Source organism: Drosophila kikkawai, chromosome 2L, assembly GCF_030179895.1.
Source record: "Drosophila kikkawai strain 14028-0561.14 chromosome 2L, DkikHiC1v2, whole genome shotgun sequence".
Lineage (NCBI taxonomy): Eukaryota > Metazoa > Arthropoda > Insecta > Diptera > Drosophilidae > Drosophila > Drosophila kikkawai.
In genome coordinates this window covers 1,656,136-1,682,127 of record NC_091728.1, presented here as the reverse complement: position 1 = coordinate 1,682,127, position 25,992 = coordinate 1,656,136, and the positions used below count along the sequence as shown (strand labels likewise).

At 42.7% G+C, this 25,992-nt stretch overlaps 4 protein-coding genes across 5 annotated transcripts; 2 read left to right on the top strand and 2 right to left on the bottom strand.

The window, feature by feature from the left end:
* The first annotated feature begins 53 nt into the window (after positions 1–53).
* bdl (borderless) lies at positions 54–9,869 on the top strand. Its single transcript, XM_017174088.3, has 6 exons — positions 54–631; positions 5,699–6,206; positions 6,371–6,780; positions 7,833–8,061; positions 8,800–9,006; positions 9,067–9,869. Exons 1-6 carry the CDS (start codon positions 419–421, stop codon positions 9,645–9,647), a joined length of 2,148 nt encoding a protein of 715 aa, XP_017029577.1. The 5' UTR covers positions 54–418; the 3' UTR covers positions 9,648–9,869.
* A 402-nt stretch (positions 9,870–10,271) lies between these two features.
* Positions 10,272–11,027, bottom strand: LOC138927948 (CD209 antigen-like protein E). The gene has a single exon (XM_070283500.1). It carries the CDS (start codon positions 11,025–11,027, stop codon positions 10,272–10,274), a length of 756 nt encoding a protein of 251 aa, XP_070139601.1.
* Positions 11,028–11,861: 834 nt separating this feature from the next.
* On the bottom strand, positions 11,862–12,746 carry LOC108079540 (uncharacterized). The gene is made up of 2 exons (XM_070283498.1): positions 12,218–12,746; positions 11,862–12,082 (listed from the first exon to the last, which is right to left on the bottom strand). The coding sequence occupies exons 1-2, from the start codon at positions 12,744–12,746 to the stop codon at positions 11,862–11,864; spliced, it is 750 nt and encodes a 249-aa protein (XP_070139599.1).
* A 2,258-nt stretch (positions 12,747–15,004) lies between these two features.
* On the top strand, positions 15,005–25,561 carry Atet (ABC transporter expressed in trachea). Of its 2 annotated transcripts, XM_017174010.3 has the most exons (7): positions 15,005–15,592; positions 17,385–17,886; positions 22,198–22,527; positions 22,591–23,888; positions 23,956–24,056; positions 24,219–24,507; positions 24,581–25,561. In XM_017174010.3, the coding sequence occupies exons 2-7, from the start codon at positions 17,609–17,611 to the stop codon at positions 24,790–24,792; spliced, it is 2,508 nt and encodes an 835-aa protein (XP_017029499.1). In that variant the 5' UTR covers positions 15,005–15,592; positions 17,385–17,608; the 3' UTR covers positions 24,793–25,561. The 2 variants fall into 2 exon arrangements, with proteins under 2 accessions (XP_017029499.1, XP_041631733.1); XM_041775799.2 differs by lacking the exons at positions 15,005–15,592; positions 17,385–17,886 and adding an exon at positions 21,886–22,114.
* The last annotated feature ends 431 nt before the right edge of the window (positions 25,562–25,992 follow it).

Genomic DNA, 25,992 nt, shown 5'->3' with positions numbered 1-25,992 from the left:
CGGGTTTCGGCCTCAGCTCGTCGCTCATCTGCCGCCACTCGTTCTGCAGCTGTGATCGCGGTCCGTTCTCGGTTTTTTTCAGTAGCGCTTCTCCAGTCGCTCTGTGCAGTTCGCGACCCCTTTGAGATCCGCTAGATATACAAAACAGAACCAAACTGCGCACAAAACAATTCATATAACATCTGTATAATATATAGCGTCGGGTTTCGTTTCGTTTTCGTGCGCCTCAGAAGATTCCACGGAGAGTTCGCTTTGCGCCTTTGCTGAGAGGGTCAATTGACCTGATTTCGGGTTGAATTTTAATTTGATTTTCGCGCCGACACGGAAACGGGATTATTATGCAAGACGACGCCGTGCCAGAGTGACCGAGTGCAAGTGCATCCATCCCCTTTACCCCTTTCGAAACTAAAACATTGCAATGCCCGCGATTTGTAGCAGAACACTTTGGTTTGCCGCCACAGCAGCCGCTCTTCTGGTGCTCTTAATGGGCGCATCCTGTGCCAGCGGCGCCCGCGATCATCGGCGGCAGACCAACCTGGAGGCCAAAGTTGGCTCCCATGTGGTCTTCAATTGCTACATTGACTTTCCGTTCGACTCTCCCATTCCGTACTTGGTGCACTGGAGCAAGGATGTAAGTTACAAGGATCCTTCCACCGGTCTACTCCTCACTTCTCACTTATTTATGGCCTTTTTGCCATCGCGCAGGCAGTTTGTAAATGAAATTGTCGAAATTATTAATTTATCAGACACGCGTAGGTGGTCTCCGGTCTCCCGACTCCGACTCCCGAATGCTTGGTTAGCCTTAATTGCGTCTGCTGGACGTTGGTTGCTGCAGCGCAGCATGGAATGCGACTCTCACATTCATTAAAAGGGTCGGACTTTACAGACAACACTGGCCAAAAAAACTGTTACTAATAAACTAATAAATTTAGGGAAGATTTCAAAAAGCATTTTTAAGAGTTTAAGACTTCAAAAACTGAGTATCTTTTATTAGTTTTTAAAAAGTACTATTTATAAACTACGTTTTTTTTAAACTAAGGACTTGATTTCAAGCAAATATAAGAAAAATAATTTAATTAAAATTTGTCTTGACAAAAATATTTCAAATTAAAATAGAAACAAATGGAATAATGCATTGCTTTTTACCAGAAATATTATTTTGGATAAAAAATCTCGAAACTGTGAAGATATTAATTGTTATTTATTTATTTTATTTTTAAAAATCGTTTTGTATTCGATTTTAATGAGAAATTGATCTTTGATATGACTTATTCCGGCTAAATTTAAATTTCATGTTTATTTTTTTTATTTGGCTAACAAATTTATCAAAGTAAATAAGTATTTCTTGCCAGAAGTTTCTTTTAAAACCTAAATTGAATTGATAATAATGCAACAATATAATAATAATATTTTAAGTACAAAAATATCCCCATGAAAGGCTAAAATAACTCCATATCCTTTATCTCCTTTATTTCTTTAGTTATCTAATTATTATTTATAATTTTTTTTAAGTGCATTCAACGCGTTGCATTGCTATAAATGCAATCGCGTTCCCACTGGGGGGTGGCTTGTGGCCAAGGGTGGTGCTGCTAGGTGGTGGCATCGGTGTGTGTATATGTGTGTGGTGCCCGCCCTTGGCTACTAATTAAAGCCCAACCACATGCAGTCGATCGAGTCCGCATCCTGGTGCCTGCCTGGCTGCCTTCCTGCATTCCTTCTTTTCCCCCCCACCGCCTCGACATTGCCATTTAAATTTTTAATTTGACGCTCGGCACAGATTTCACTTTAAATTACCAACAAAACGCCAGCAAAGAGTGTCAATGTGAAGTGTGACATCAAAGACAGACAGAGGACTAGGGAGGAGATCGAGATCGGGGAGTGGGGAATCGGGGTAACTGACACACACCGAGTTGAAATCAATTTCAATTGGATTCAATCGAATTGAATGGCTGGCATTTGTTGACAACTGTGAGTAATGCAATTTAATTCAATTGCAAATTCATTGCAGACGGAAAATATGTGGAGCTCGCGGGCTCTCCTCTTGTATTTAAATCGAGTGAATTACTATTCATCGCACACACGCTCGTCATCAGTCATCCAGTGACCCCTTACAATCGAGGTAATCGAGGGGCTGGGTCGCGCTTATGCATTTTTTTACTATTTATCTAGCTTAATTTGATTCTGCGCCAGAATCTGTTTTTGTTCTGTCGCTCTTTCTGTCTGTATTTCTTTCTTTTTTCCCCCTGGTGCTGCTTTTTTTCGGTCAGCGGGTCATGATGTCATTTTGATAGATTCACTTTAATTGCGCTTGAAATAGTTGCCACTTCGCCAGTAATTAAACAAAATTCCACTGAGAGAGAGAGAGTGCGCTTGAAATATGCATAATCGGCCTGATTTATGGGATTATCTGCAAATGTATTCTATTTACTGTATGTGAGAGAGACTTTCACGGTCACTGCGGGTCTAGTTTTGCTAAAAAATTTCGCGCCATGTCGACATTGCGAAGGCAAAACAAAAATTACCGGATAAATCAAGTTACGTTTTTCGTAATTTGTTAGATAATGCTGATAAATGTGTGTGGTGTCGTCTGGCCCGACGACACACACAGTTGGGTGTATCTACTACATAATCATAGTTATGTGTCGGCAGGGAACGAATCTTGAGTGCACCATAATAATCCCCACAGTCCACAATCCGGGCAAGGCCCTGGCGATGACATTGATGATGATGCCGCTAGGCGGTGCAGTGCATCTTGATGACTGTTTCCCGATCCCAATTAAAGCCGCCAACCTAAAATGTCAATAGATCAACTGACACCCACTGCTATAGCGGCTCAAAATTAATTTTGATCCACTCGAAACTATTTATAATGGTTTTAGGGTTTTAGATTATATTTCATTAAAAGAAATTTAATTTTCTTCAGAAAGTTGGAATAAAAGGTTGTTTTCTTGGTGATTCCTTTAGTTCAAGTCTAGAACAAGTTGGGAATTTTAGTGTTTTAGTCATGTATATCTGGTTTTATATAATATACGTAATTAAAGAGCATCTTGTTCTTATTCTTTAATAATTGTAAATTCTAAATCATTTATTTGATATGAAAAACAGATTATTGTTAGAATAAAAAATAAAAAACTTTTTCTATTGTAAAAAAAAGGGTTGGGAATTTTAGTGGCTAGTTTTTTATAATTTTAAAGTTAAAGAAATTGATCTAAATATGTTTGGCTTTTAAAATGTAAATTAAAAATTCTTAATTTGATCTAAAATATATGATTGTGATCTAGAATAATACGAAACCATTTTGATATAATACAATTTTTAGATTCAATTTATTGTCAAAGCCAGGAAAGTAATGTTTAAATTAAAGTTTAATTATTTATAAAATAATTTTTTATTGAAAGTCGTCTAAGTGATCTAAAAATAGATAGCTGTGATCTAAAAGACAGTGCAAAAATATATAATTTTCATTAATTTTCAATTAAAATTGATATTCTACCTAATATATTGCTATTTTCCCACATTAATTTAATATATTTCATACACGCCTTGCTTCGATATGAAATGAGATCAAATCCAACCCCATTTCATATACAATATATACTATATATACATATTTGTTTTCTGTGTGCCTGCTAGGCGCTGGCTGTTGTGCGGTCGTCGGCTATCAATAACCGGGGCAACCGAATCCCTAGCATGCGGTTTATGGGTCCACATTTAACTGTCACTACGAACCCGGCAAAACTATAAACACGGATGCAGATGCCGATACAGATACAGATACAGATACAGATATGGATGATACTGGGCCCGGGCTAAAGTCAAGTGCATAAAAATGCGATGCGTTTGTTTAGAGCCAAAGCAATTAGAGCAGCCACCGGCCAGCGACCGCAGCGCCGATTCAATTGCATTTAAATAATTTAAGCTTAACTCCTCCGCCATATGATGCAACGCAAACACATTCTGTTTGCTCGCATTAATATTATTATTATTGCGTTTTTCCTTCTTTTTTTATTTGCTGTTATAACAAATATTGACAAATATATTCAGCATTAATTAAAACAAAAATAATTTAAAATGCCACCATCCAAAAAAAGAACCGCAAAAAATGGCATAGAAGCTGCAAAGCCATCGCATTGAATTATTATCCGGCCATAAAACCATAATATATGGCCTGTAAGTGCAGAAAAACTTTAAGGAAAATCAACTTTAAGCTGCGAAGAGTGTTTTTCTATGAGAAGGTGCTAATGGTATTATGGGAAACATTACAATTTAATTTATGAAAAGCTCAGTAAGGGAGATTTTTAAATAAATAAAGCTAAAGCAAATTTTATGATTATGTATATTAATATGTTTTCTGGGTATTTAGAGAATCATAATAAATCTGGGATAATAGATTTAATAAATAATACTTAACAGTAGAGGAAATTAATCATCATGGACAGCTTACTCCACATATTGCTTGCAAATCCAGCTTTTAAACTTATTTAAAAGTGCATCTGAGTACAGTAATACCTGGCAGAGAGTGCTCTGAGTCCCATTCCATGGAAATCCTATTTCAGGGGCACCAGAGAGAGAATGAAAGCTACCATTGAGCACTTCAAGTGCGCCGCGCCACGTGAGCCCATTTAAATTTGTCAACAAAGTAGCGGCATGGGTCCCACGCCTCCTCCTTCCTATCTCCTCCTCCTCCCTACTGGTTATTGTTGTTATTCTTCTCGAGGGTGGGGGAGGGGTGTTCTGGGCTCTGGCAAAGCCGTTGGCCACCGCTGTGCCACGTCACATGACGGTCACAGGCAGTACGAGCTCAGCGGGAGTTTGCGAAAATTATAATGGCGCATAGGGAGAAAGGGCTGGGGGAGATACAGAGATACAGAGATACTCAGATACTCGCACAAGCATAAACAATCTGACATTAACTGTTTCACTGCAATCGAGGGGTGTGTGTGTGTGTGTGTGTGGGCGGGGGCGGGTTCTCTGGCTTCTCCATGTGGATTCCGCATTGCCAGTGATTTACAACTGCAATTGCAGCCAAAATCATAATCATGCCCAGCAGTAAACATTTGTATTTACGTATTTTGTACTCAAGACAATGCAATTTGTAACAAATATTCATTTAAATCGTAAGACATTTTACCCAGAAATTAGGCAAATATATTGCCTGCAATTCAAAGCATTGCAATTATCTCAGGCTAAGATAGAACAAATATATTTCGAATATTTATTATAAAATACATGGATAAGTATTTGGAATTTATATAATAGAGTTAAGAAGGTTTATTTAAAGGTATTTTAAAGTTTTACAAAACTCTTTTAATCTCATATATAAACCCATAGATTTACAAAAATCATCCCAAAACTTTTTAAGATCATTATTTTTCTCTAATTTCCTCCTCAACCCCTTAAATTTCTTGCTTCTTTGCTAATAAAAATATTTTTAAATATATTTCCAAACTAGAACACCAAACTAGAACAAAAAAAAATTTATGTAATTTCCTTTAGAAAGCTAAAATAAAGTATTTTATATTGGAGATTTCATTAGTTCAAGTCTAGAACAAGTTGGGAATTTTAGGGAATTTTTGGGAATTTATTTTATATATACCCTTACATTTACGAAAATTCTCCCTAATTTTTCCCTTCTCAACTCCTTTATTTTCTTGCTTCTTTACTAATAAAAATATTTTTAAATACATTTCCAAACCAGAACAAAAAGATCTTCACTTGGTACGAGCAGGAGACCTCCACCAATGAGCTTTTTAATGGACGCCTCCATTTGGTCGAGAATCATCCGGAATTCGGCCGAGCCTCTGTCAACCTGACTGCCATCCGGGAATCGGATCAGGGCTGGTACCACTGCCAGGTGATCTTTCCCAATCGCTCTCCCTCGGTCCGCAACAATGGCACCCGCTATCACCTGGCCGTCCAGGGTGGTTCCCTTATCCGCATTCCACCAGTTAATCAGACCATTCAGGAGGGACAGACGGCCTTCTTTCATTGCGTCATGAAGTATCCAGATAACTCGCAAGCCTCCTGGTACAAGGACGGTGTACTGCTTCAGGAGGTTCAGGATCTAGTGCGTCGCTCCTACATGGGTCCCGACGGTAGTCTGAGCATTGATCCCACCATGATGAGCGATCTGGGCGAGTACGAGTGCAAGGTGCGAAACAGCGAGGGCGAACTGCAGACAGCCAAGGCCTTTCTCAATATACAATGTGAGTTTTTAATGGAAATGAGGGGTATATAACCCAGAAATCCAAGAAAAAACCAAATAACCCTCTTAAAAATCTTATTTCCAAATAATTAAAATAAATATTAAACGAATTATTTCCCTTTGTTAAGCCCATTAAACCTTATATATTCCTTTCTTATTACCCAGATAAGGCCAAGGTAATTTATGCCCCGCCGGAGGTCTACCTGCCATACGGCCAACCCGCCGTTCTCGACTGCCATTTCCGTGCGAATCCACCGCTAAAGAACCTGCGCTGGGAGAAGGACGGCCTCCTCTTCGACTCGTACAATGTGCCGGGAGTTTTCTACAAGATGAACGGCAGCCTATTTTTCGCCAAGGTGGATGAAAATCATGCCGGTAGCTATACGTGTACGCCCTACAACGACCTCGGCACGGATGGACCGTCGCCGGTCATCAGCGTGATTGTGCTCCGTCCGCCCATCTTTAGTGTCACGCCCAAGGCCATCTACATCCAGAAGCTGGGCGAGGCCGCTGAGCTGCCCTGCGAAGCCATCGACCGGGACGGAAACAATCGGCCCTCCATTGTCTGGAGCCGGGTGAGTTCAGCATTGTCATGGCAAAGGGTAGATGGGGATCGTGCAGTCTCACTTGATTGCATTTTTAATTATGCATGCTGTGCACTATGGGGTTTTTGACCAGTTTTTGTGGCATTAATTAATAACTCGATCAGTTTTAAAGATATCGACATGAAACTTTACCAATCATCATTATTTGTCCCTAGGCACATATAGTATGAAAATCGTTCGGATCAGGAATCTATATCCTATAGCTCCCATAGGAACGATCGGGTAAAAGTAAAGATAAATTAATGAAATTTAAGGAGCTTATATTTGTTGCTATTTTAACACGATATAGCAATTTTGAACAAAATCGGACAACGCTTTCCCTAGGAACCAAAATAACCATAATACGGGAAATCAGTGTTTTTCCATACAAACAGCTACCAAATTGGCTCTGAAAACAGTGAGGTTATCTGAGAAAAATTCAAATTGCAACAAAAGTGCGGAAAAGTGCACGATAAGACTAACTGCTTTTTACTCAGAATTGACAACGCTACAACATACACTTGGACGCATTGAAAACTAATGCGAACTTCTATTTCAAAACTCTTCCCAAAGTTTAAATTTGTTTCTCAAAATTCAGCTTAAGGTGCATTTATAAAATGACAAAATGTCAGTATAAACACGCACAATTTAAACAATTAATACCTTTAACATGTAGTTAAAACCTGTGAAATCAGTGTCCATTAGTTTTTTCCTTTGCAAATTGTGTCTTACACGAATAGTTTAATTTCAAAGATCACTTCGTAAAAATTACAAACTTAGCAGACGCGCTTTCGGATGCAACAGCTGACTTTACAGCTCTGTTGCTAACATATGCTGTTAAGTATTAACATTTTGAGTATGAGGCATAACAGTTCGATGTTTTGTTAATACAATCCCACTATTTTTTTTTTAATTTAAGAACTTTTAAAAAATGACTAAATGCCACATAAAGTGGTCAAAAACCCCATAGTGCTGTGGAGGCCCCCACTCCCACTCAAACTCTGGTTCTCTCCCTCTCATTTGGCAACTCGACTAATTTGCAGAAGGACGGCCAGCCACTGCCGGCGGACAGGTTCAGTCTCAGCGGCGGCAACCTGACCATCACGGGCCTGGTGGAGTCGGATCGCGGCATGTACGAATGCTCGGCCACCAATGAGGCTGCCACCATTACGGCGGAGGCCGAGCTCATGATAGAGAACATAGCCCCCCGGCCACCGTACAATCTCACGGCGAATAGCACAGAGACCTGCATAACCATACGCTGGCAGCCAGGTGAGAGGGAAATCACGTGGGGGCTAATGGGTGGGAAAAGAGGAAAAATGGGAGGGAAAAGTGTGAGGAAAAATGGTCAGCAAAATGACCGAAAAAATGGTGTGAAAACCAGCACAGAGGACGAATGCTGCCGATTTAATTTGAAATTGAGTTGAGAGTGCTTTCGTTTCCCCTGATGGAGGGAGTCCCGTGAAGTTGTAAATAAATCAAGGCAATGCCAGATTTCCATACAAGGAGGATTTTCATGTAGGTGGAAAGGTTTAAGGTGTACATATATCAAGAGAACAGGTCCGAAATGTTGTATCGACATAAATATGGCAATCAAAAATCATATCGAAAATCAAGCTTTTATGTATCGATTTGTTAAATATATAAAAATACAGCATTTACCATATGAAATATAAACATTAAAAATAACCCATTTCATTTTGAATATATCAAACAATATATCGATTAATAGCACTTATCTTAGGATAAAAAATTGAATAACCATATCGATTTTCATGTCATATATCGATACAGTTTCGATATATCCACATAACTTGGAAAGAGTGTAGTTTTAAACCAAAAAAACCAAAGGTTTTATTTTCCGCCCAAAGTCCTTATTTATTTATTTTTACATTATTTTAAATAATTGTTAAAATTCTTTAAAATGTAAATTTAAATTTATTTAAAATTACTCTTAATTTCTTTTACTTAATAAGCTTCTTCTAAGTATAATCTCCCTTCCCCACCCAGGCTACCTTCGACCCAACCTGGAGTACACTGTCTGGTACCGCCTCACAGAGGCTCCCGAGTGGCGAACCCTGCGCGTCTTGGACAAAAAGGTAATGGAGGCCACCGTGCAGCATTTAGTGCCTGGTAAGGAGTACGAGTTTATGGTTCTCAGTCAGGACAAGTACGGCGATGGCATGTTCAGCAAGCAGTTCCGCTTCCAGACACAGGGTAAATTACTCAATCTCTTTTATATCACTAAAAATATAATAAAACCCTTTATCCCTACAGCCTCACCCATCAGAGCTGATGACTTCGATGCCCAGCAGCTGCAGCACGATGACCTCGGCCAGATGCCAACCTCTGCCACTGCCGGGGGCCTGGGTGCGCCCGGGAACCTAACTGCCGTTAGCAATCAGCTGGGCTGGCTCCTCCACTGGGAGCATCCTACGCAGGGACTCGAAGGTCTGCGACTGTACGCCGTGCGCTGGTGGAAGGAGCCGGAACACTTCCTCATCGGCCATGCCGAGACCTTCGACAACTTCTACCAGCTGCGGCACCTCAAGGAGGACACCACCTTCAAGGTGCAGGTGTTGGCAGTGGGTACCAATACACACCTGTCGGTGCCTAGCCACGAGCTCCTCATCGATGTCCCCTCGCAGCGCAAAGTGCGAGCCCTGATCATCGGCAGCTCCGTGGGCGTGATCTTTCTGCTCTGCGCTTTGTGCGCTTTTTTATACGTGAAGCGGAGCTGCCTGCGGCATCTGTTCGCCCGGGATAGCTCCGCGGGGGAGGGCGACGAGGATACGGCGGAGAGCGGTGACTGCGACAGCGATGAGCAGGACAGCGTCAAGATCCGTCAGTCATCCTGAGGCTTGCTCCAGATCCGCTGGCGCTTCGACCAGGCCAGTGGCCAGTGAGGTGAGCACCAGTGGAGGAGGTTGTTCAACGTGCACCAAGTCACCGTTTGTGTGTGAAACTGACTTTAAATATACGTGTCTAGCTGCTATCTGTACCATAAACTCCACTAACTGTAAAGCTGAACTAACCCAATTCGAGAACTAATTAAATTAAACATCAGAAGACCTTCCGAATGTGTTGAGTTTTGTTTGAAATTTGGCAAAATTTACTTGCTGAATTCGGAGCTGTCAGTCGAGCTTATAAGCGAGTTGATAATTTCAGAGGAAAATAAAGTTTGTAGCTAAGAGATATGTTTAAGCAGCGTGACGTGTTAAAGTCTCTTATCAGAGGATTCTCCGAATACCGCGATGGCTTCCAAAGAAGCATCCTATCATAGTCTGGATTGATAAGAGCTTCGCACCGTCTACGTGCTCGTATATACAATCAAACTAGCATATATACACTGCAAGAAAATAGTAAAAGAAACAGAAAAAAAGCTAACTATTGTATTATTGTATTCTTTATTTACTGAAAATGTGTTTTATTAACCTTTGCATTTAATTAAATATGTTAAAGAATGTTTTATAAAAATCTGCTTAGGCCTGACAAATAAAACGCATTTTGGTGTCACACGAATAATCGTGCATTAGATGGGAAAATATGCAAATGCAGTTCTCATCTCTGTCATTATTTCTCTTATTTGGCTGCGATTCACCCCATTTTAAAAAGGCCTTTTGGTCAGTCACCACAGAAACGTACTCGTTGTCTTTAGGCTCGTAGTGAATGCCCAACCAGAATAGCGAACCGGACAACTTGGCCGCAATAGCGGTCTTCTCCTCCTCGCTCTGGATGACGGCCAGTTGACCTCCCATCTCGACACACCTTCTCTTAGCAGTATACCAATCCACATATTCATTTACTATTCGGAAATATCTGGTACCGATTCGCTCAAAGCCAAATGGTGCAATTCTAACTAAATCAGGGATTTCCACCTTGGCAGAATCTATATTTTTCGATACTGCCTGAAGTTGATTTAGAACCGCCTGAAGTTGGGTTTCAAGCCGAGTCTGTACTGTAAGCAGACTTTCTTCTAGTTTAGCTTGGGTCTCCTTCATCTTAGTCTGCACCTCCTGAAGTTGGGCTTCCTGCTTGGACTGTACCTCTCCTATTTGCACCTCCAATTTGTCCAGCTTTGCTTTGATTTCGTTGTCAGCATCACGGTTGTTTCCTGGGATCTTTGGGTTCGGTTCGTCAATAATACAAATGTATCCAGACTGGTCCTCCGCGGAGGATCCTTGCCAAAGGATACAGGCAAACAGTGCCCAAAGGAGGTAGTTTCCGATGTGGTGCATTCTTTAAATTGAAGAGATTGTAAGACTGCGGTAGGTGAAAGTCTCTGGTGAACTGATTCTCGAATTATTCAAAGACTTTCGAACAGGCATTCGGTTTAAACTGGGATTGATAAGTGCCATTTATAAGGATGAATGCACTCTCTGGGCATATATATATATATATTTCTCAATTTCTGTATGCAGAAAATATTACAATTATTTATTACAATTCGCATTTAACAAAAGAAGAAAAAAAAAACAAAATAAGCTTGTAGCTAAGAGCTCTACTTTAGCAGCGTGACGCAAAACAGGGGTTCATGCGAGAAGGTGAAAGTCTCTTATCTAGAAATTCCCGAAAACATGCGATGGTTTTCGAAGAAGCATTCGATCTAGGTTGGGATTGATAAGAGCTATTTATAACGATGACCGCACTTTCTGCGAGCTCTTTTATATATATTTCCCAAGAAGAAATACATAAGTAGAATATATACACTGGAAAAAATTACCCTGCGTGTGGTATTATTAGTCCAACACTATGATAAGTCTGCGTGAAGAGAACGGTTATCCTGGAAAAGATTTTGCAAGTGTAATTTGTATCCAAATACCTAAATAGCAATATATATTAATTTTTAATTAATGTTAATTTACAAGATTTAGTTGGATTTAAAATCCCAAAGTACAATTCATTTTTCTGTTTAAATTTAAATAATAATCGAAACTCAATTATTAAACCGGAACTTGCGTCTAATAAATATTCCTGAAAAGTCAGAGAGACCCTCGTTTTTAAGTGAATTATTATCAAGGCTTTATTATTTTAAAATATAACTTTATTTAAAAAGTTCAGTACAATTGTTGCTAAGTTTCATTGTCCGCCTGGCAAATAAAATAAAATTCTTCATTACAATAATAGTCCCCCATTTCGCGAATATCGAAATAGACGCAGTTCTGCTCATGGTTGCTGTCGCTTGGATGTCCCTCGCGCCACTTTAAAAATGGTGCTGGCTTGTGTGAGGCCACAGATACGAAGTGGCCCTCTTTATCTTGATCATTAATGCCTAGCCAATAGTATTTCCAGTCTGTAAGTTTTGGTTTAATAGCGTTAATTTCTTCTTCATTTCGAAAGGAGGCTAAGTACCCTCCCATCTCACGACACCTTCTCTCAGCAGTATTCCAAATCGCAATTTCATTTACAATTCGAAAATATCTGGTACCGATTAGCTCGAAACCGGATGGAACTGTTATCGTGGATGAAGCCGGGACTTCCACGTTTGCAGCATCTATCTTGTTCTGGACTAACTGCAGTTGATTTACAACCGCCTGAAGTTGGTTATCAATCTTTTTCTGTACCGCAATCAGAATTTCATCGAGTTTAGCCTCCAGTTTCGATTGCATCTCCTGAAGTTGTCCTTCGAGTTTAGCTTCCACTCCTTGTAGTCGTCCTTCCAGCTTGGCATATATCTCCGGAGGTAGCTTGACCTGCACGTCTCCTATTTTCATCTCCAATGTCTCCAGCTTCGCTTTGATTTCGTTGACAGCATCAGAGGTGTTTCCTCGGTCCCGGGCCGGCACGGCGTCGTTTAACAGAGATCGGAGTTCAGGAAGACAATTGCTATCGGACTGATTGGGACTCATATCGTCGAGTAGGATTGTATAGCCAAACCGAAGGCTCTTCGCGAAGGATCCATCAAACAGGGTACAGGCAGCCAGCGCCCAAAGGAAGAAGGTACCGAAATTGTGCATCCTTTACTGGGAGATTGTAAGACCGCGGAAGTTGAAAGTCTCTGGTGAACTGATTCCCAAATTATTAAAAGACTTTCGAAGAGCCATTATATCCCAAAGCCAAATGCCTCTTCGAAAGATCACGGCACTCTCTCGTATATACATGTATTTGCCGATGAGCAAAGAATTCGAGGTCTTATATACGCAACGAACATATAAACATTGATTAGTTAAATAGGTATTTAAATAATTCTTTGCTGATACTCTGCTTTTGTTGGCAGGTAATATATATGTGCATATGTATGTATATGGGACTATGGATATTAATAACAACAATTTAGTCATATATATGTATATTATATAGAAACGATCGATAAATATATACAAATTTTAAATAATGTATGTTTTATAGCTCTCATGTCCCACTTTTTGTTTATATATCTAACACAACAAATTTTCCGAATTGATTTTATTAATTATTATTTTAAAAATTGAATAAATCGCATTATGGGCAGCACTTTTCAATGGAGCTTTTCCCATAGGCCTCATATAGTCGACTCTTTCTTGCCTGAAAAAGCACTTAGCTGTTTGTTAAGCCAAAGCCATCGCAGCTTTCACTTGAGAAAGCTTTTGCCGTTGGCTTTAAACTATAAGAACCCTCAATCCAGACACATCGGTCATTAACTGCCATCGCCCACGTCCGTCTGTCTGGCACGCCATCAACCCCCCCAAAGATGACGCGCCACACATTGCGAGCAGTTAACAGCCAATTAACGAGTCTGTTATGCACTGTTAGTAATTGTTTTCAAAACCCATTCGGAAGCCATCACGGAATCAATGTTCCTGACCAAAACCAGACTTTGGACTGTGCGAAAAAAAACACCTGAATGCACCGGTTAATGATCACTTTGAGCTTGACTACCAAAAGTTGCACTCAATGGCCAAGCAGAGAACTTGCACTTGAAAATTATATCCCAAAGTTGATAAGGAACTCAATGACCCTCCAACCTAAACCGAAACCTAAAATCGTTGCTATATCGAGTATGGTTATCGTACATTGGCACTTGCATTGGCAATTCCACTTTAATTATTACATAGCCCAAGCGGCGGCAGCTAAAAACAAACTGGAAAAATATGAAAATAAACTATCATTAAGGTCGCAGCGATTAGTCGTTGTCCCCCGGACTGCGCATTTAGCTCGGGAACTAGGAACTTGGTTTGGAGCGGAGTATATAGCTCACGTTTCGTTGGTCAATCAGCGATCGAGCAGGGAGGAGGATTACTCATGCGGCACTGATATCGTCCACCCGATGCTCTGCCTGCCTCCCCTTGATCGCTTCTTCTCTTTGTTTTTGTTTGAATTCACTTTGTTCCAATGCTTTGTTCAGTGATCGTGCGGGTTCAAAGTTCGCTATAAACCCCAGACTGGTAAGTGATTGCAAAAAGTTGTCAATGGTGTCTCAAAATGAGTCTCTCCCGGGGTTCAGAGTAAGAAATAAGGTCGTGATGAATGAATATATAGGGGTTGAGTTGCAAGAAAGGAATATCTTAAATTAAGATTGATTCTCACTATAATCTTCATTATTAAATCTTAAGCTTTAGATATTTTTTATTCCAATAAAACAAATTACTCAAAACATCTCCTTAAATTTATGATAAATACAACCCATAGTCATACCTTGTAAAAAATATCTAAACGTAAACAAGACTACCAAGAATAATCACCATAATACCCATCACAAGCTATATTATATCATAAAAACTTAATATATATATTAAGAGTATTAAGTTTTGCGTTTTAGTCTCAAGTAGAATACATTCCTCTTGCCCTTTTGACTTGAGTAATTAGTATTAAAGCCCATCATTAAATCGTAAATGCCACACTTTGTTCTCGGTGTACACTCTCTCTTCGAGTCTCTCGGGGAGTTTTCACAGCTCCATCAGATCTAAGTGCAGGCGTACCCAACTGGCACTAGATTTCCCACTGGGTTCCCAGACACACACGCACGGTGCTCGATGTGTGTTTACAGTCAGCTGTTTCGCAGCTCGGAACTCAACACATGCGCACAACCAGAGTGTATGGCCAGCATTTGAATTAAAGAACTGAAAACTGAACGTTGAACGGAACGACACAGAGAGAGAGAGAGCGGACACATGCTTCCCATTGACGAAACCAAATAGTATCTGAGACGCACTCACAGATACAGATACATGACGCTCTCAGCTGCTGCTGGTGCTACTGCGGCTGCTTAGCTACGACAGTCTCGGTTTCAGTTTCAGTTCTTCGTCGTCCGCGCTGCCTAAACGTTGTTTGCTCTCGCCTCCCACCCTGCTGCCTAAGCGGAGCGGAAAATATTGGGCAGGAATCGAAGTCGAATCGGAACGGATCGCGTTGAGCAAAAACCCGTTTTCGCCCCCTCAGCTGGAGGAGTTCCCCTCTCTCTCGAGTCTCTAACGAGTGTCCCGTGTCCAGGAGGAGGTGTTTCCTCCACCTCGCGCCCTTGGGACTCTGCTGGCATTGCTTTGTTATTTGTTTGTTTGTTTGCTGCCTCAACCGTAACAAAGGGGGGCAGCAGCAGCAGCAGCAGAACAGTGCGAGTATCTGAGTATCTCAACAACTGAGTAACCAAGTATCTGAGTATCTGAGTATCTATGCGGCCACCAACCAAGTGCTAAAAGTGTTTGATGAGCGCCAGCGCGATCTCTGGCAGTGGCCAAAAAAAAAATGAAAAAAGAATATAAATGTAAAGCCAACAACAAATAATGCTATATAATGCTAATAAACCGAAAACACGTTTTATGCCCTATGTGTTTTGGCCGCCGTTGATGTTCTTCTTCTCGGAAAAAATACTCATCCAAAACCAAAGGTGAGCACGTTCAAGTCTAGTGAAGTAATTGCGTCGTGGAAGCAGTAGAAGCGGTGGCAAACTCCTGCACTCTGCACCAGGAACCCACCCCAATATAAACTCCGCAGCTGGAGTTTAGCAGTTCCCCGCTCCCCTGCTCCCAGCAAACTCTTGTGTATCTTAAATGTTTTTCCTGCTTGTATCTCAAAAGAGCGCCTGCGCTCTCTGGGCAAACCAAGAGATAATTTTGCCAAGTTCTCTTGTCGTTGTAGAAATGTTTATAATGCCCGCCATTTGTTAAAAGCATATGTGATGATGTTGTTGATGATGATGATGAATATAACCCGTGGCCAAAAGTCGCGCCACCCAAAAAAAAACCACATAAGATCAGGCCACACTTTAGAGGAGGAGCATCTCGCTCAACGGTCAGGTGGTGTGGCACTGACCTACTTTGATTACGGTTAGGGTAGGACCTCATCATCATCATCATCATCTCGGGTCATCCACCCACAAGGCCCAGAGAGTTTCGCTCTTGATACCAATTTAAATTCCGCGAATCTGGCCAAGAATTCCCCACCATCCCCCGACTTTGTTCCACCAAATTCCCCGATCCCCAGATTAGACAATCCGCAGCTGTGCGTGGCCAGCTCTCTGGAGTGGTGATAACAAGTCGATGGCCGACAACAGCTGGCTGGCCATCGGCGGGCCATAACCCTAGGTTCCTTGGCTCTGGCTGCGATTACGCGCCTTACATCTCCGTCTGTCCGATTAGCGAAAAGGAAACCCGGCCCAGTAGCTCGGAAGCCTATCGCCCCCGCCCATCTAATCGCAAATCGAGCTGCAAACACACACAAATAAAAATAATAAAAATATAAATATGTACACTGCAAGGAAATGGTAGAATATTTAAAGCTAAACAGAAGCGAGGAGACTCTATAAATAAACAAAATACCCACACAGATATCTCTCTGACTAAATGCAAAAAAAAACTTACATTTAGTGTTTACTTACAATGTTTATGTTTCTGGAAGTGGCGGGATGTTTTCTACAAAAGAAATATGTTTCCTTTAAAATTTGGTAGAATTTTTAGAGAATTTTTAGAAGCTGAACATTTAAACCAATTTGCTTCTTCTTATTAGAAATAAAATAAAAAAAAACCCTTAAAAACCCAACAAATTCTATTTCTTAATTAACTTCTATGCCTTAGAAAGTATTCCTAGTATTTAAAATTTTTAAAAATTTCTCTCTGTGCAAAAACTTTGTGAGAATTCTCATCGTTAAACGCTTAAATGAATCGAAATCTTATCAGAGAACGGCCACCTGCAAAAACCCAGTGCAGGCAAACCCAGAAAATCATCGATGCAGTGGCTTTGGCATGTGCTACGAGGGTCTCCCCCAGTGTTTGCACGCCGGGTGCGGATGCACTGGTCCTAACCACAAGTTCTTGGCCGGAACTAAGGCCACTTTAAGTGGCTAGCCTGGCCTGGCATTGGATTGAATATTGTGTGAACATCCAAGTATCCAGGGCTTATCTTGACGCGTGTCGTGTGTCGATGTCTCTTGCTCAATGGGGTCTGGGTCTCGGTCTGGGCTGCTGCTGCTGCTGGCATTGTTCAGTAATTAGAAATTCATGTTTGCTCGCCGTTTGCCTATTGAGCAACCTCCGCGTTGGGCGCCACTTCCTGGCCCCATAATGGTGTGATGTAATAGAGTACTTGAGAATGTGTGTGCTGGAATCAATAGGCAATTGCTTTGTGTTACCTCCGATTTGAATTATGTCTGATTTGTCAAAAACACTTTTCTTTCTTTGCAGAGCTCAACTGAGAAACACATTATATACGTACTTCCAATGCAGATGCCAATTCTCAAATCCCAATTAAACCGGAGCCCTCGAGAGTCACAACAAAGAATAAAAAAAACACAAAAAGCGAGCCAAATGCTGACGCAACTTTGTGCCAACTGAAAAAAGCAAAGAACATAAGGGAATTCCCATAGGAAAACCAAAAGTAATCCCAATCACAATACCACAACACAACCATGAATGAGCTGCAGGCCTCCAGTGTCCCGCTCGTGGACAAGTGCTCCGCCCATGCCGTCATACTGCCGCCGGCCAAGAGTCCCAACAAGGTCTCCGACTCAGCGGCCACCACAACTAAGCCAAATGCGGTTCTCTACACGTCCAGTGGCAATCAGATCACCACGACGATCGCCGCTAATCCCGGCAACAGCCCGAATCCCAAGCAGCAACAGGAGGAACCAGTGCCTCTCCTCAATCAGCTGAAGCTGACTAACGACCTGAAGCCGAGCAGTCACGGGTGAGTCTTCTTTTTTTTTTTCTTTCTTCTAATTGCATTAGCTGGGATTAGGTTCAAGGGGTGTGGTGGGGGAGACCCTGTCACTCCAGCTGTGGGATTATAGAGCAGAATTGAATTCAGTTATGTGCCGTATACTATTGCATTTAGCAATTTCCGCTCTTCGCCGGCCAAGGACAACGGAAAGTTGGTGTCAGACCATTTTCCGTTGCGGTGACACTTCCATTTTTAGCGCCATTAGACACAAATCAGAGCCAGGAAGCAATGAGCGGGAGTGGGAGTGAGCCAGGAGGAGCTATTAATAAGACCGCGTCAATTCAAAATTAGCACGCATCTGTAGCTGCCGGAGCTGGTATCTTCTTTCCGTTAGGAACATGCCACACGCCATCGAGGTGTGTCGAGGAGCAAAAGGAAGTGCCGGAAAATCGATGACTCGACTCTGCCGTCTCACAAATCGCGTGTCGGCATGGAGAAATGGTGCCAACCACGCCTCCTGCTACACCCACCTCCTCCTGCTCCCACTCCTGTGAGAAATTATGCACAGTTGTAAAAATAATTTAAAATGTAGACGACTTTCCAAGAACTCTGGGGTCTTAAGGTAGAACTTAAGGCTTTGTCAGCAGCCTTGAAAGGTTCTTAATTAAAATGCAAATGGAAAATCCTATGCTAAGTGCACACGCCCACAGCCACATAGAAATCAATGCAGGTCACAATCTAATTAAACTTGTGTGAAGGTATAGGGACTTGATATATATGGAGGAAGATGATGCTATGTAGGCTGCACAATCCCGGCAATCAGGTGGGAAAACGAACAGGAAGGCGGCACAGGAAGGACTGCCATAAAGACCGTCTTAAATGCCAACCTATCCTATGTGTGTCCTTTCGACCAGCAAACGCCCCCTATTACCGTTCCCGCTGTCGGCAATGTCATAAATAATAAGCCACAAAAGCAAGTGTGTGTGTGGGTGTGTGTGTGTGTGCCAGGAGGCATGTGGAAAAAACAAAACATGTAACAGTGAATGAAACGCCGTCAAACGGCAAAAGCCGTAAAAGTCATAAGACCAAGCAAAACAATACAAGAAGAGGCAGACAAAAGGGGTCCTGCGGCTTCAGGAATTAACAGCGAATGGGGGATACTCTATAAATAAGGAACTCGACTACTAATTTGTTTATTTTGTTCTAATAAAAATACGTATTTAAGGGAATAATTTATATTTAAATGGTATTAATAAAAGATTTCCCATGCAAAACCCATTCCCAGTGAAAGCATAAAAAGGACTTTCTTAACTTAAAAGGGTAACCAGTACCTCTGGGCAAAAGGTAGGGGGCTTAGGGAGGACAACAGTCGAGGACCTCGCGGCGCCGCCTGCCTGGAAAAATCGAACAAGCCGCTGCCGCCAACCAAAAGCTGTCCAAAGTCGTGTGCCGCAGTCAGCAGTTGGACGCCGTTCGGCTTTTTAGTCCTGCGAGAGAGCGGCTTGCGGCGAAACAGTGCTGCCAGTATAGCAGTATAGTGTTCGGTTTCTGGCTTAAATATTTATGTGCTTATTAGAAAAATCAAAATGCAACGTCGCCCACCCTAAAAAAGAGCGGCTACACTGGCCACGTGGTTGCGTTTTTACGTGCAAATCTTGTGCTTTTTTTTTTTTTTGGCAAGCCAAACGCCGGGTTATGTAATGTGAAGTTGCCGGAAAAGCTACAGGGAAGAGGAGAGTGAGACAGAGTTTTCTCCTCTTTACCCAGTGCAGTGCCAGACTCTGTGACGCCTTCTCAAAAGACAACCTGCGTATCCTTGAGGGCGCTTCCATAAACGTAAAAGTCAGTCCCAGTCAGTCAGTCAGCACTCGAAGCGAAGCTTGTTGACCTTCTCCCCTGCTTCGAGGGCACAGCTGACAGCCAGCAGTCCTGGACAGGACCTTCTCCCACGCTCTACGCCCACACACACAAACACATCCGTTTCCCACATTTGATTGGCCTTGCCCGTTTCCTTAATAGTCCTGAATAGGCCTAAAGCCCCCTCAATTGTTCATAAGCTTTGAATGGGGTTCGAATAAATCTTTTGAGTGCCCGGCTACGGCTCCTGAATTCATTTCAATCAGTTGGGAATAATTTATAGCATATTAAAAGCATTATTTCGTTGTGAAAAGAACACATGCTGAGGCTATAGTCACCATAGCTTGGATTTAAATGTATTTAAAAAAAAGTTCTTTAGAGGCTTAAAATGCCACAAACTATGACAAACTCTCTGGTGAATAATGATTAATTCAAGGCTTGGGCTTTGCTTTTATTTAACCCCCTTTTCTTCCTCCCCTCCTCTTGTTGTTGCCTTGATTAATTCTTTTATTAATCGCAATAAACATTCTGTGTCTCCATGGCATTTATGCGAATCGCTTTGCTTAATTGTCGCCAAGCTGCGGATGATCTAAACCGTTGGCGCGCGTCAGCTCTGGATATTTCCGGTCGCGCTTAATCAGTGTAATACTGGCCAAGGTTCACAGCGGATTGTATATTAAACTATGAACTACATAGCTTAGTGGGGCTACAGCTGCCACAGTAGCTGGGTTTATGGCCCGCAATCAATCAATTAAGTAGGCCCGCCATCGATCCTCCAACCTGGCAACAATTACCACGCATTAAGATTGATAAGAAAGACCCGGAAGGGATTGCGTGACTACTGAACTCCATTTGAATTTAATTGAGAAGGGTTCCAGTTAGCGCGGAGGAGGAGACAAGAGACCAAGAGTCTTGTCTTTGGGTGCACATTTCGCAACTTCGTTGGGCCTTCGTTGAGTTCGTTGTGTCGTTGTGTTGTCGTTCGGCTCGTTGGGTTCGTTAACATGCACTCTGGGTGCATGCGCACTTGAAATGTACTCGCTCTCCGGGTGCTCGTGCACCGAGATATTCGCGGGAAACGATTTGCTACTAGATATATGTATATATATATATGTATTCCGCAGCTGGCAGAGTCATATTTATCGTTTCTGAGGGGAGAAAAGAGGCCAAAGCAAAGCAAAAGCCAAAAGCAAAACAAAGCGAAAATTGTTTATCTGTATCTTTGTATCTGAATTCACTTAGCATGGCTCACAGCCAAACAGCTGACTGGTTGGCAATTTACCCTGCCTTAGCCAAGAAATTAAACACATTCGTAAACGTATTCCAACCGCCGGTAATTGTCTTGCCTCTATACTTGGAGTATACAAAATCCATTAAGTTTGCAACTATATTTAGAGACAGAAAACTAATCATTATATAGAATTATCATAAGGCTTTAATCATTTCAATTCCATTCACGAAGCTATGCAAAAATGTGATTTAAAAGCACTTGAGTGGCAACAACAAGGGTAATTATCGGTTAGGGGAGGCAGTACTGCCTCTAATGTGAGACAAATTCGTTAGTAATAGTAAGTAAAAGTTCAAGTTATAGTAAAAGTAATTAGTAAGCTTTTAAATTCATTAGCTTAACTTGGCTTAAATTCATTAACTTAGCTTTAATGATAAGTTGAGTATGTTCTAGGCAATTTCTACTGTGCCATTTGCACTAATCATTCCTCAGGTTGTCAGGCTTGTCAGGAGATAAGTAGCCACTCGCCACTATAGCTAGATACACTGACCTTTAAGCACCCACCACCACCCCCACGTGCTACTAGACCCGCTTTCCGTGCATCGCGGGGCTTCGGCTTAGCAATCAATCAATTTCGCTCAACCAACTTGCACCCAAAAGATGTAATGTTAATTGGCATTGGACCGCTGCAGTTGTCGTCGTCGTCGTCGTCGTCGTTGGCGGACTTATCAATCGAAGTCCGTCCGGCATGCGACCAAGCACTAATGAAAACGCACTCGGCAAGGTAGTAGTATTTCATGAATGAAACAAAGGCGCTGGAAACTTTGGCCTTTCAAACGCGGTACATGGGATGTGTGCGGTAACTAGCTGATTGATCGACTGACTGACTGATCCAGGTCGCTTGAGGGCACATATCATGAGCCTCTGCTGAGAAGAAGAAGAAGCTATCATGGAACTGAAGCTGACCCGTTGCGTCAGCGTGGAAAGTGGGGGCATACAAAACTCTAGTTTTGAGACAGCGGCGACATCCCAGGCAGATGTCCAACGTAGAAGATCCAGTGCCTATGCCGAGGCCTATGCGGAGATGTTGCAGGAGCGTTCTTTCCGCTCCCTGTCCATGGTCCAGGCCAAGCTGACCAAGAATGGTGGGGTTAGCTGCGCCCTGCAAAGGTCAGAGGAACCAGAAACTAAGCTCTTGTAACCTCAAAAACCCTCACTAAAGCCAAATCTCTATTTTCTCTGCTTCGTTTCAGATCCCAGAACAACCTCTGCAATGGCGGTCTGGGCAGCAATGCCATCAATAATCACAGTTTGGCGCCAAAGGTGGCCAACAGTAGCGCTGCCACAGGCAGTCCGAATGGCCAGAAGAAGGGCACCATTGCCCTGTCCCATCTGCCTCAGCGGCCGCCGGTGGACATTGAGTTCTGTGATATCTCCTACTCGGTGGCCGATGGCCACCGGCGGGGTTTCAAGACCATCCTGAAGAGTGTGTCGGGCAAGTTCCGGAATGGCGAAATTACGGCCATCATGGGCCCCTCCGGAGCCGGCAAGAGCACGCTAATGAACATCCTGGCGGGCTACAAGTGAGTTTCAAATACTTTCTTTAATGAGTTCCAATAACCGTATCCCCCACATCTTAACCACAGAACTGCCCAGCTCAGTGGCTCGGTGCTCATCAACAGCAAGGAGCGAAATCTGCGACGCTTTCGAAAACTCTCCTGCTACATCATGCAGGACGACGTGCTGATCGGCAACCTTACCGTCAAGGAGGCCATGATGGTGGCCGCCAACCTTAAGCTGGGCAAGAACATGATCAGCTACGCCAAGGTGGTGGTGGTGGAGGAGATCCTCGAGACCATTGGCCTCAAGGAGTCGGTGAATACGCTGACCTGCAACCTGTCGGGCGGCCAGAGGAAGCGCCTCTCGATCGCCCTCGAGCTAGTAAATAATCCACCCGTGATGTTCTTCGACGAGCCCACCTCTGGCCTGGACAGCTCCACCTGCTTCCAGCTCATCTCGCTGCTGAGATCGCTGGCCAGGGGAGGCCGCACCATAGTCTGCACTATCCACCAGCCGTCGGCGCGTCTCTTCGAGAAGTTCGACCATTTGTACTTGCTGGCCCAGGGCCAGTGTGTCTACGAGGGTCGTGTGAGGGGTCTGGTGCCCTATCTGTCGTCCCTGGGCTACGAGTGTCCCTCGTATCACAATCCCGCTGACTATGTCCTGGAGGTGGCCTCCGGGGAGTACGGCGATGCGGTGCCAAAGCTGGTGCAGGCCGTCAAGAGTGGCGCCTGCAAGAAGTATGCGCACAAGGACTATGTCCGAACGCTGGCCCAAAAGCAGTCCAACCAACAAGAGGTTATCAAGGCGGAGAACGCGGCCATAGCGACAACTGCCACCCTGACCCTGGAGGACGAGAAGCCACCGCTGGAGGACAGAGAGGGAGGGGGACAACTGGAACCTCCGACGGTCGGAGACGATCCCGCAGAGCTGAAACCACCGAAGCTGGAGACGCAGCAATCGCAGAACTCGGATTGCAGCGTTGTCAACATGCCCACGACGGCCCTGGACGACAGCTGTAGCTTCAGCTCCTCGAAGGGCACCCACAATGCAGTGGGCTCGGGACCCAGTGCCGTGGTTGGATGCATGACCTCGCTGCTGGACTCGCACGAAAGCGTCGTCACGCTGCCCAACAAAACGGGCTTCCCCACCAGCGGCTGGACGCAGTTCTGGATCCTGCTCAAGCGCTCCTTCCGCACCATCCTGCGCGACCGCATGCTCACCCACATGCGCCTCTTCTCGCACATCATCGTGGGCGCCATCATTGGAATGATCTACTACGATGTGGGAAACGAGGCCAGCAAGATTATGAGCAATGCCGGCTGCATCTTTTTCGTCTCGCTGTTTACCACCTTCACGGCCATGATGCCCACTATTTTAACTTGTAAGTTGTCTTGGATTTTGGGTTTTCTATAATGGAATTCACTTTTTATTTAATTTTTGGTTATTAGTTCCCACAGAGATGTCGGTGTTTGTGCGGGAGCATCTCAACTACTGGTACTCCCTGAAGGCCTTCTACTTTGCCAAGACATTGGCGGACATGCCGTTTCAGGTGAGTTTAAAGGCGAGAAATTTTGGAAAATTAAGGCAGGGTTGGTCAGGAAATATCGATTACAAAAATTATGTCTAATCCTTAGTTTTTGTAATCTGTTTGTATGCTTAGATTCTACAGCTCTTGTATCCTCCCTATAATAATACCTTTACTCTCTTTCAGATTGTCTTCTCCAGTGTCTATGTCCTAGTGGTGTACTATCTCACCTCACAGCCCATGGAATTGGAGCGCGTCTCGATGTTCGTGCTCATTTGCGTGCTTAACTCCCTGGTGGCGCAGTCACTGGGTCTCTTAATTGGAGCGGGAATGAATATAGAAACGGGTGTATTTCTTGGCCCCGTAACGACGATACCCACGATATTGTTTTCCGGTTTCTTTGTGAACTTTGACACCATACCGGGTTACCTGCAGTGGGTGACGTACGTGAGTTATGTACGCTACGGCTTCGAGGGTGAGTTTATATACTTTTACTGCTTCTTGAGAGGTTTTTTAAATACTTTAAAAATATATCTATTTTTTTGCAGGCGCCATGGTGGCCATTTATGGCATGGATCGTGCCAAGATGCAGTGCAATCAGATGTACTGCCATTATCGGGTGCCCAAGAAGTTCCTCGAGGAGATGTCCATGGATAATGCTCTGTTTTGGGTGGATGCCGTCGCCCTAATTGGGATATTCTTTGCCCTACGCATCGTTGCCTACTTTGTGCTGCGATGGAAGCTGCACATGATTCGTTAAGCGATCGGGGAAATTGTTCATAGCCTTAGGTTATTATCATTATTTAGACATCACCTGTACATACAATATATATGGGGAAAGGGAAGGGGTAGAAAGGGACGGGCAAAATGAAGGAAAGGCGCCAGGAGGAGGAGAAGAAACTGGACTGTAGCTAGGCATAGCTTTCTACCGCATTTTATTCATTCAATTTCTCCCAGACAGAAGGCAGACAGAAGAAGCATTCAACGTTTCTAAAAATATATATCGACTCGACTATATATACAAAACGGAATTTATACACATTCATATATACACATATATATAAATAGGAATGCCCCATCTTACACTTACTTAAACTTACACACCGAGGTATATAAATTCTTGTGACCAAGCAGAAAAGAGTCTGAACTTAAGTAGGTTGAAAAACATACACGAAACCTAAACCAAATTGTAGAGCAGCAACCGGGTTAGAGCTCACTCCTTCCCAGAGACCCTCTTCGTAAAACCCTTTTAAACGAACCATAAAACCCAGTAGAGATTGTGCAATAGCATGGGCCAGGATCAAGAAGCAGGATCAGGAGGCAACCATTCCCTTGTGATAGTTGGAAGGCGGATTTTGGTGATATGAAGCAATTACTATTATTACGAGTGCGGAGAGGAAGGGCAATCGGCGTATATTTGTGATTATTACATTTTAATTTAGTAACTGTGTTTAGTTTAATCTTTTGATACGTCAAACTACATTTATCCATGCCAAAATAAATGCAATTTTAATTTTGAAAAAGAAAAACTCACCATTATTTTCCTTTTTCCCCTTACTTTTTGTTCACCTTTTTACCTATGCCAAAGTCAGGAGCGGTGATCGTAGATCCAAGATCGGTATTACGGGTTGGCAGGGGTTTCTTCTTTCTGGCAAAACGAGTGATAGTTAAGCAACAAAAAAAAAAGAAAAATAATAATATTAATAAGAAAACACTAAACAAGCTACATATTCAGGCTTCTTGAAGGAGTGCCCCCCTTATAAATATATATAACAATATATATATTTAAATATTTATTGTACATTTCGGTAGCTCGTAGCGCATGATATCCTGTAAAATTAATTTAAATTGGTAGAGTATTTTCTAATAAAGAACCCCCCAAATCATCATCAACAAATTGTTTCTAGAAGCTTTTCATTTTCAAATTTTCGCATTTTCCAGAAAAATAAAAAGAAAGCAA

Coding starts and splice junctions, on each gene's coding strand:
- bdl (XM_017174088.3), top strand. CDS start 419: ATGCCCGCGATTTGTAGCAGAACACTTTGGTTTGCCGCCACAGCAGCC. Junction 632..5,698: donor TGGTGCACTGGAGCAAGGAT/GTAAGTTACAAG, acceptor TTTCCAAACCAG/AACAAAAAGATCTTCACTTG. Junction 6,207..6,370: donor GGCCTTTCTCAATATACAAT/GTGAGTTTTTAA, acceptor CTTATTACCCAG/ATAAGGCCAAGGTAATTTAT.
- LOC138927948 (XM_070283500.1), bottom strand. CDS start 11,027: ATGCACCACATCGGAAACTACCTCCTTTGGGCACTGTTTGCCTGTATC.
- LOC108079540 (XM_070283498.1), bottom strand. CDS start 12,746: ATGCACAATTTCGGTACCTTCTTCCTTTGGGCGCTGGCTGCCTGTACC. Junction 12,083..12,217: donor ATCCGGTTTCGAGCTAATCG/GTACCAGATATT, acceptor CAAAACTTACAG/ACTGGAAATACTATTGGCTA.
- Atet (XM_017174010.3), top strand. CDS start 17,609: ATGAATGAGCTGCAGGCCTCCAGTGTCCCGCTCGTGGACAAGTGCTCC. Junction 17,887..22,197: donor CTGAAGCCGAGCAGTCACGG/GTGAGTCTTCTT, acceptor GCTTCGTTTCAG/ATCCCAGAACAACCTCTGCA. Junction 24,508..24,580: donor TGTACGCTACGGCTTCGAGG/GTGAGTTTATAT, acceptor ATTTTTTTGCAG/GCGCCATGGTGGCCATTTAT.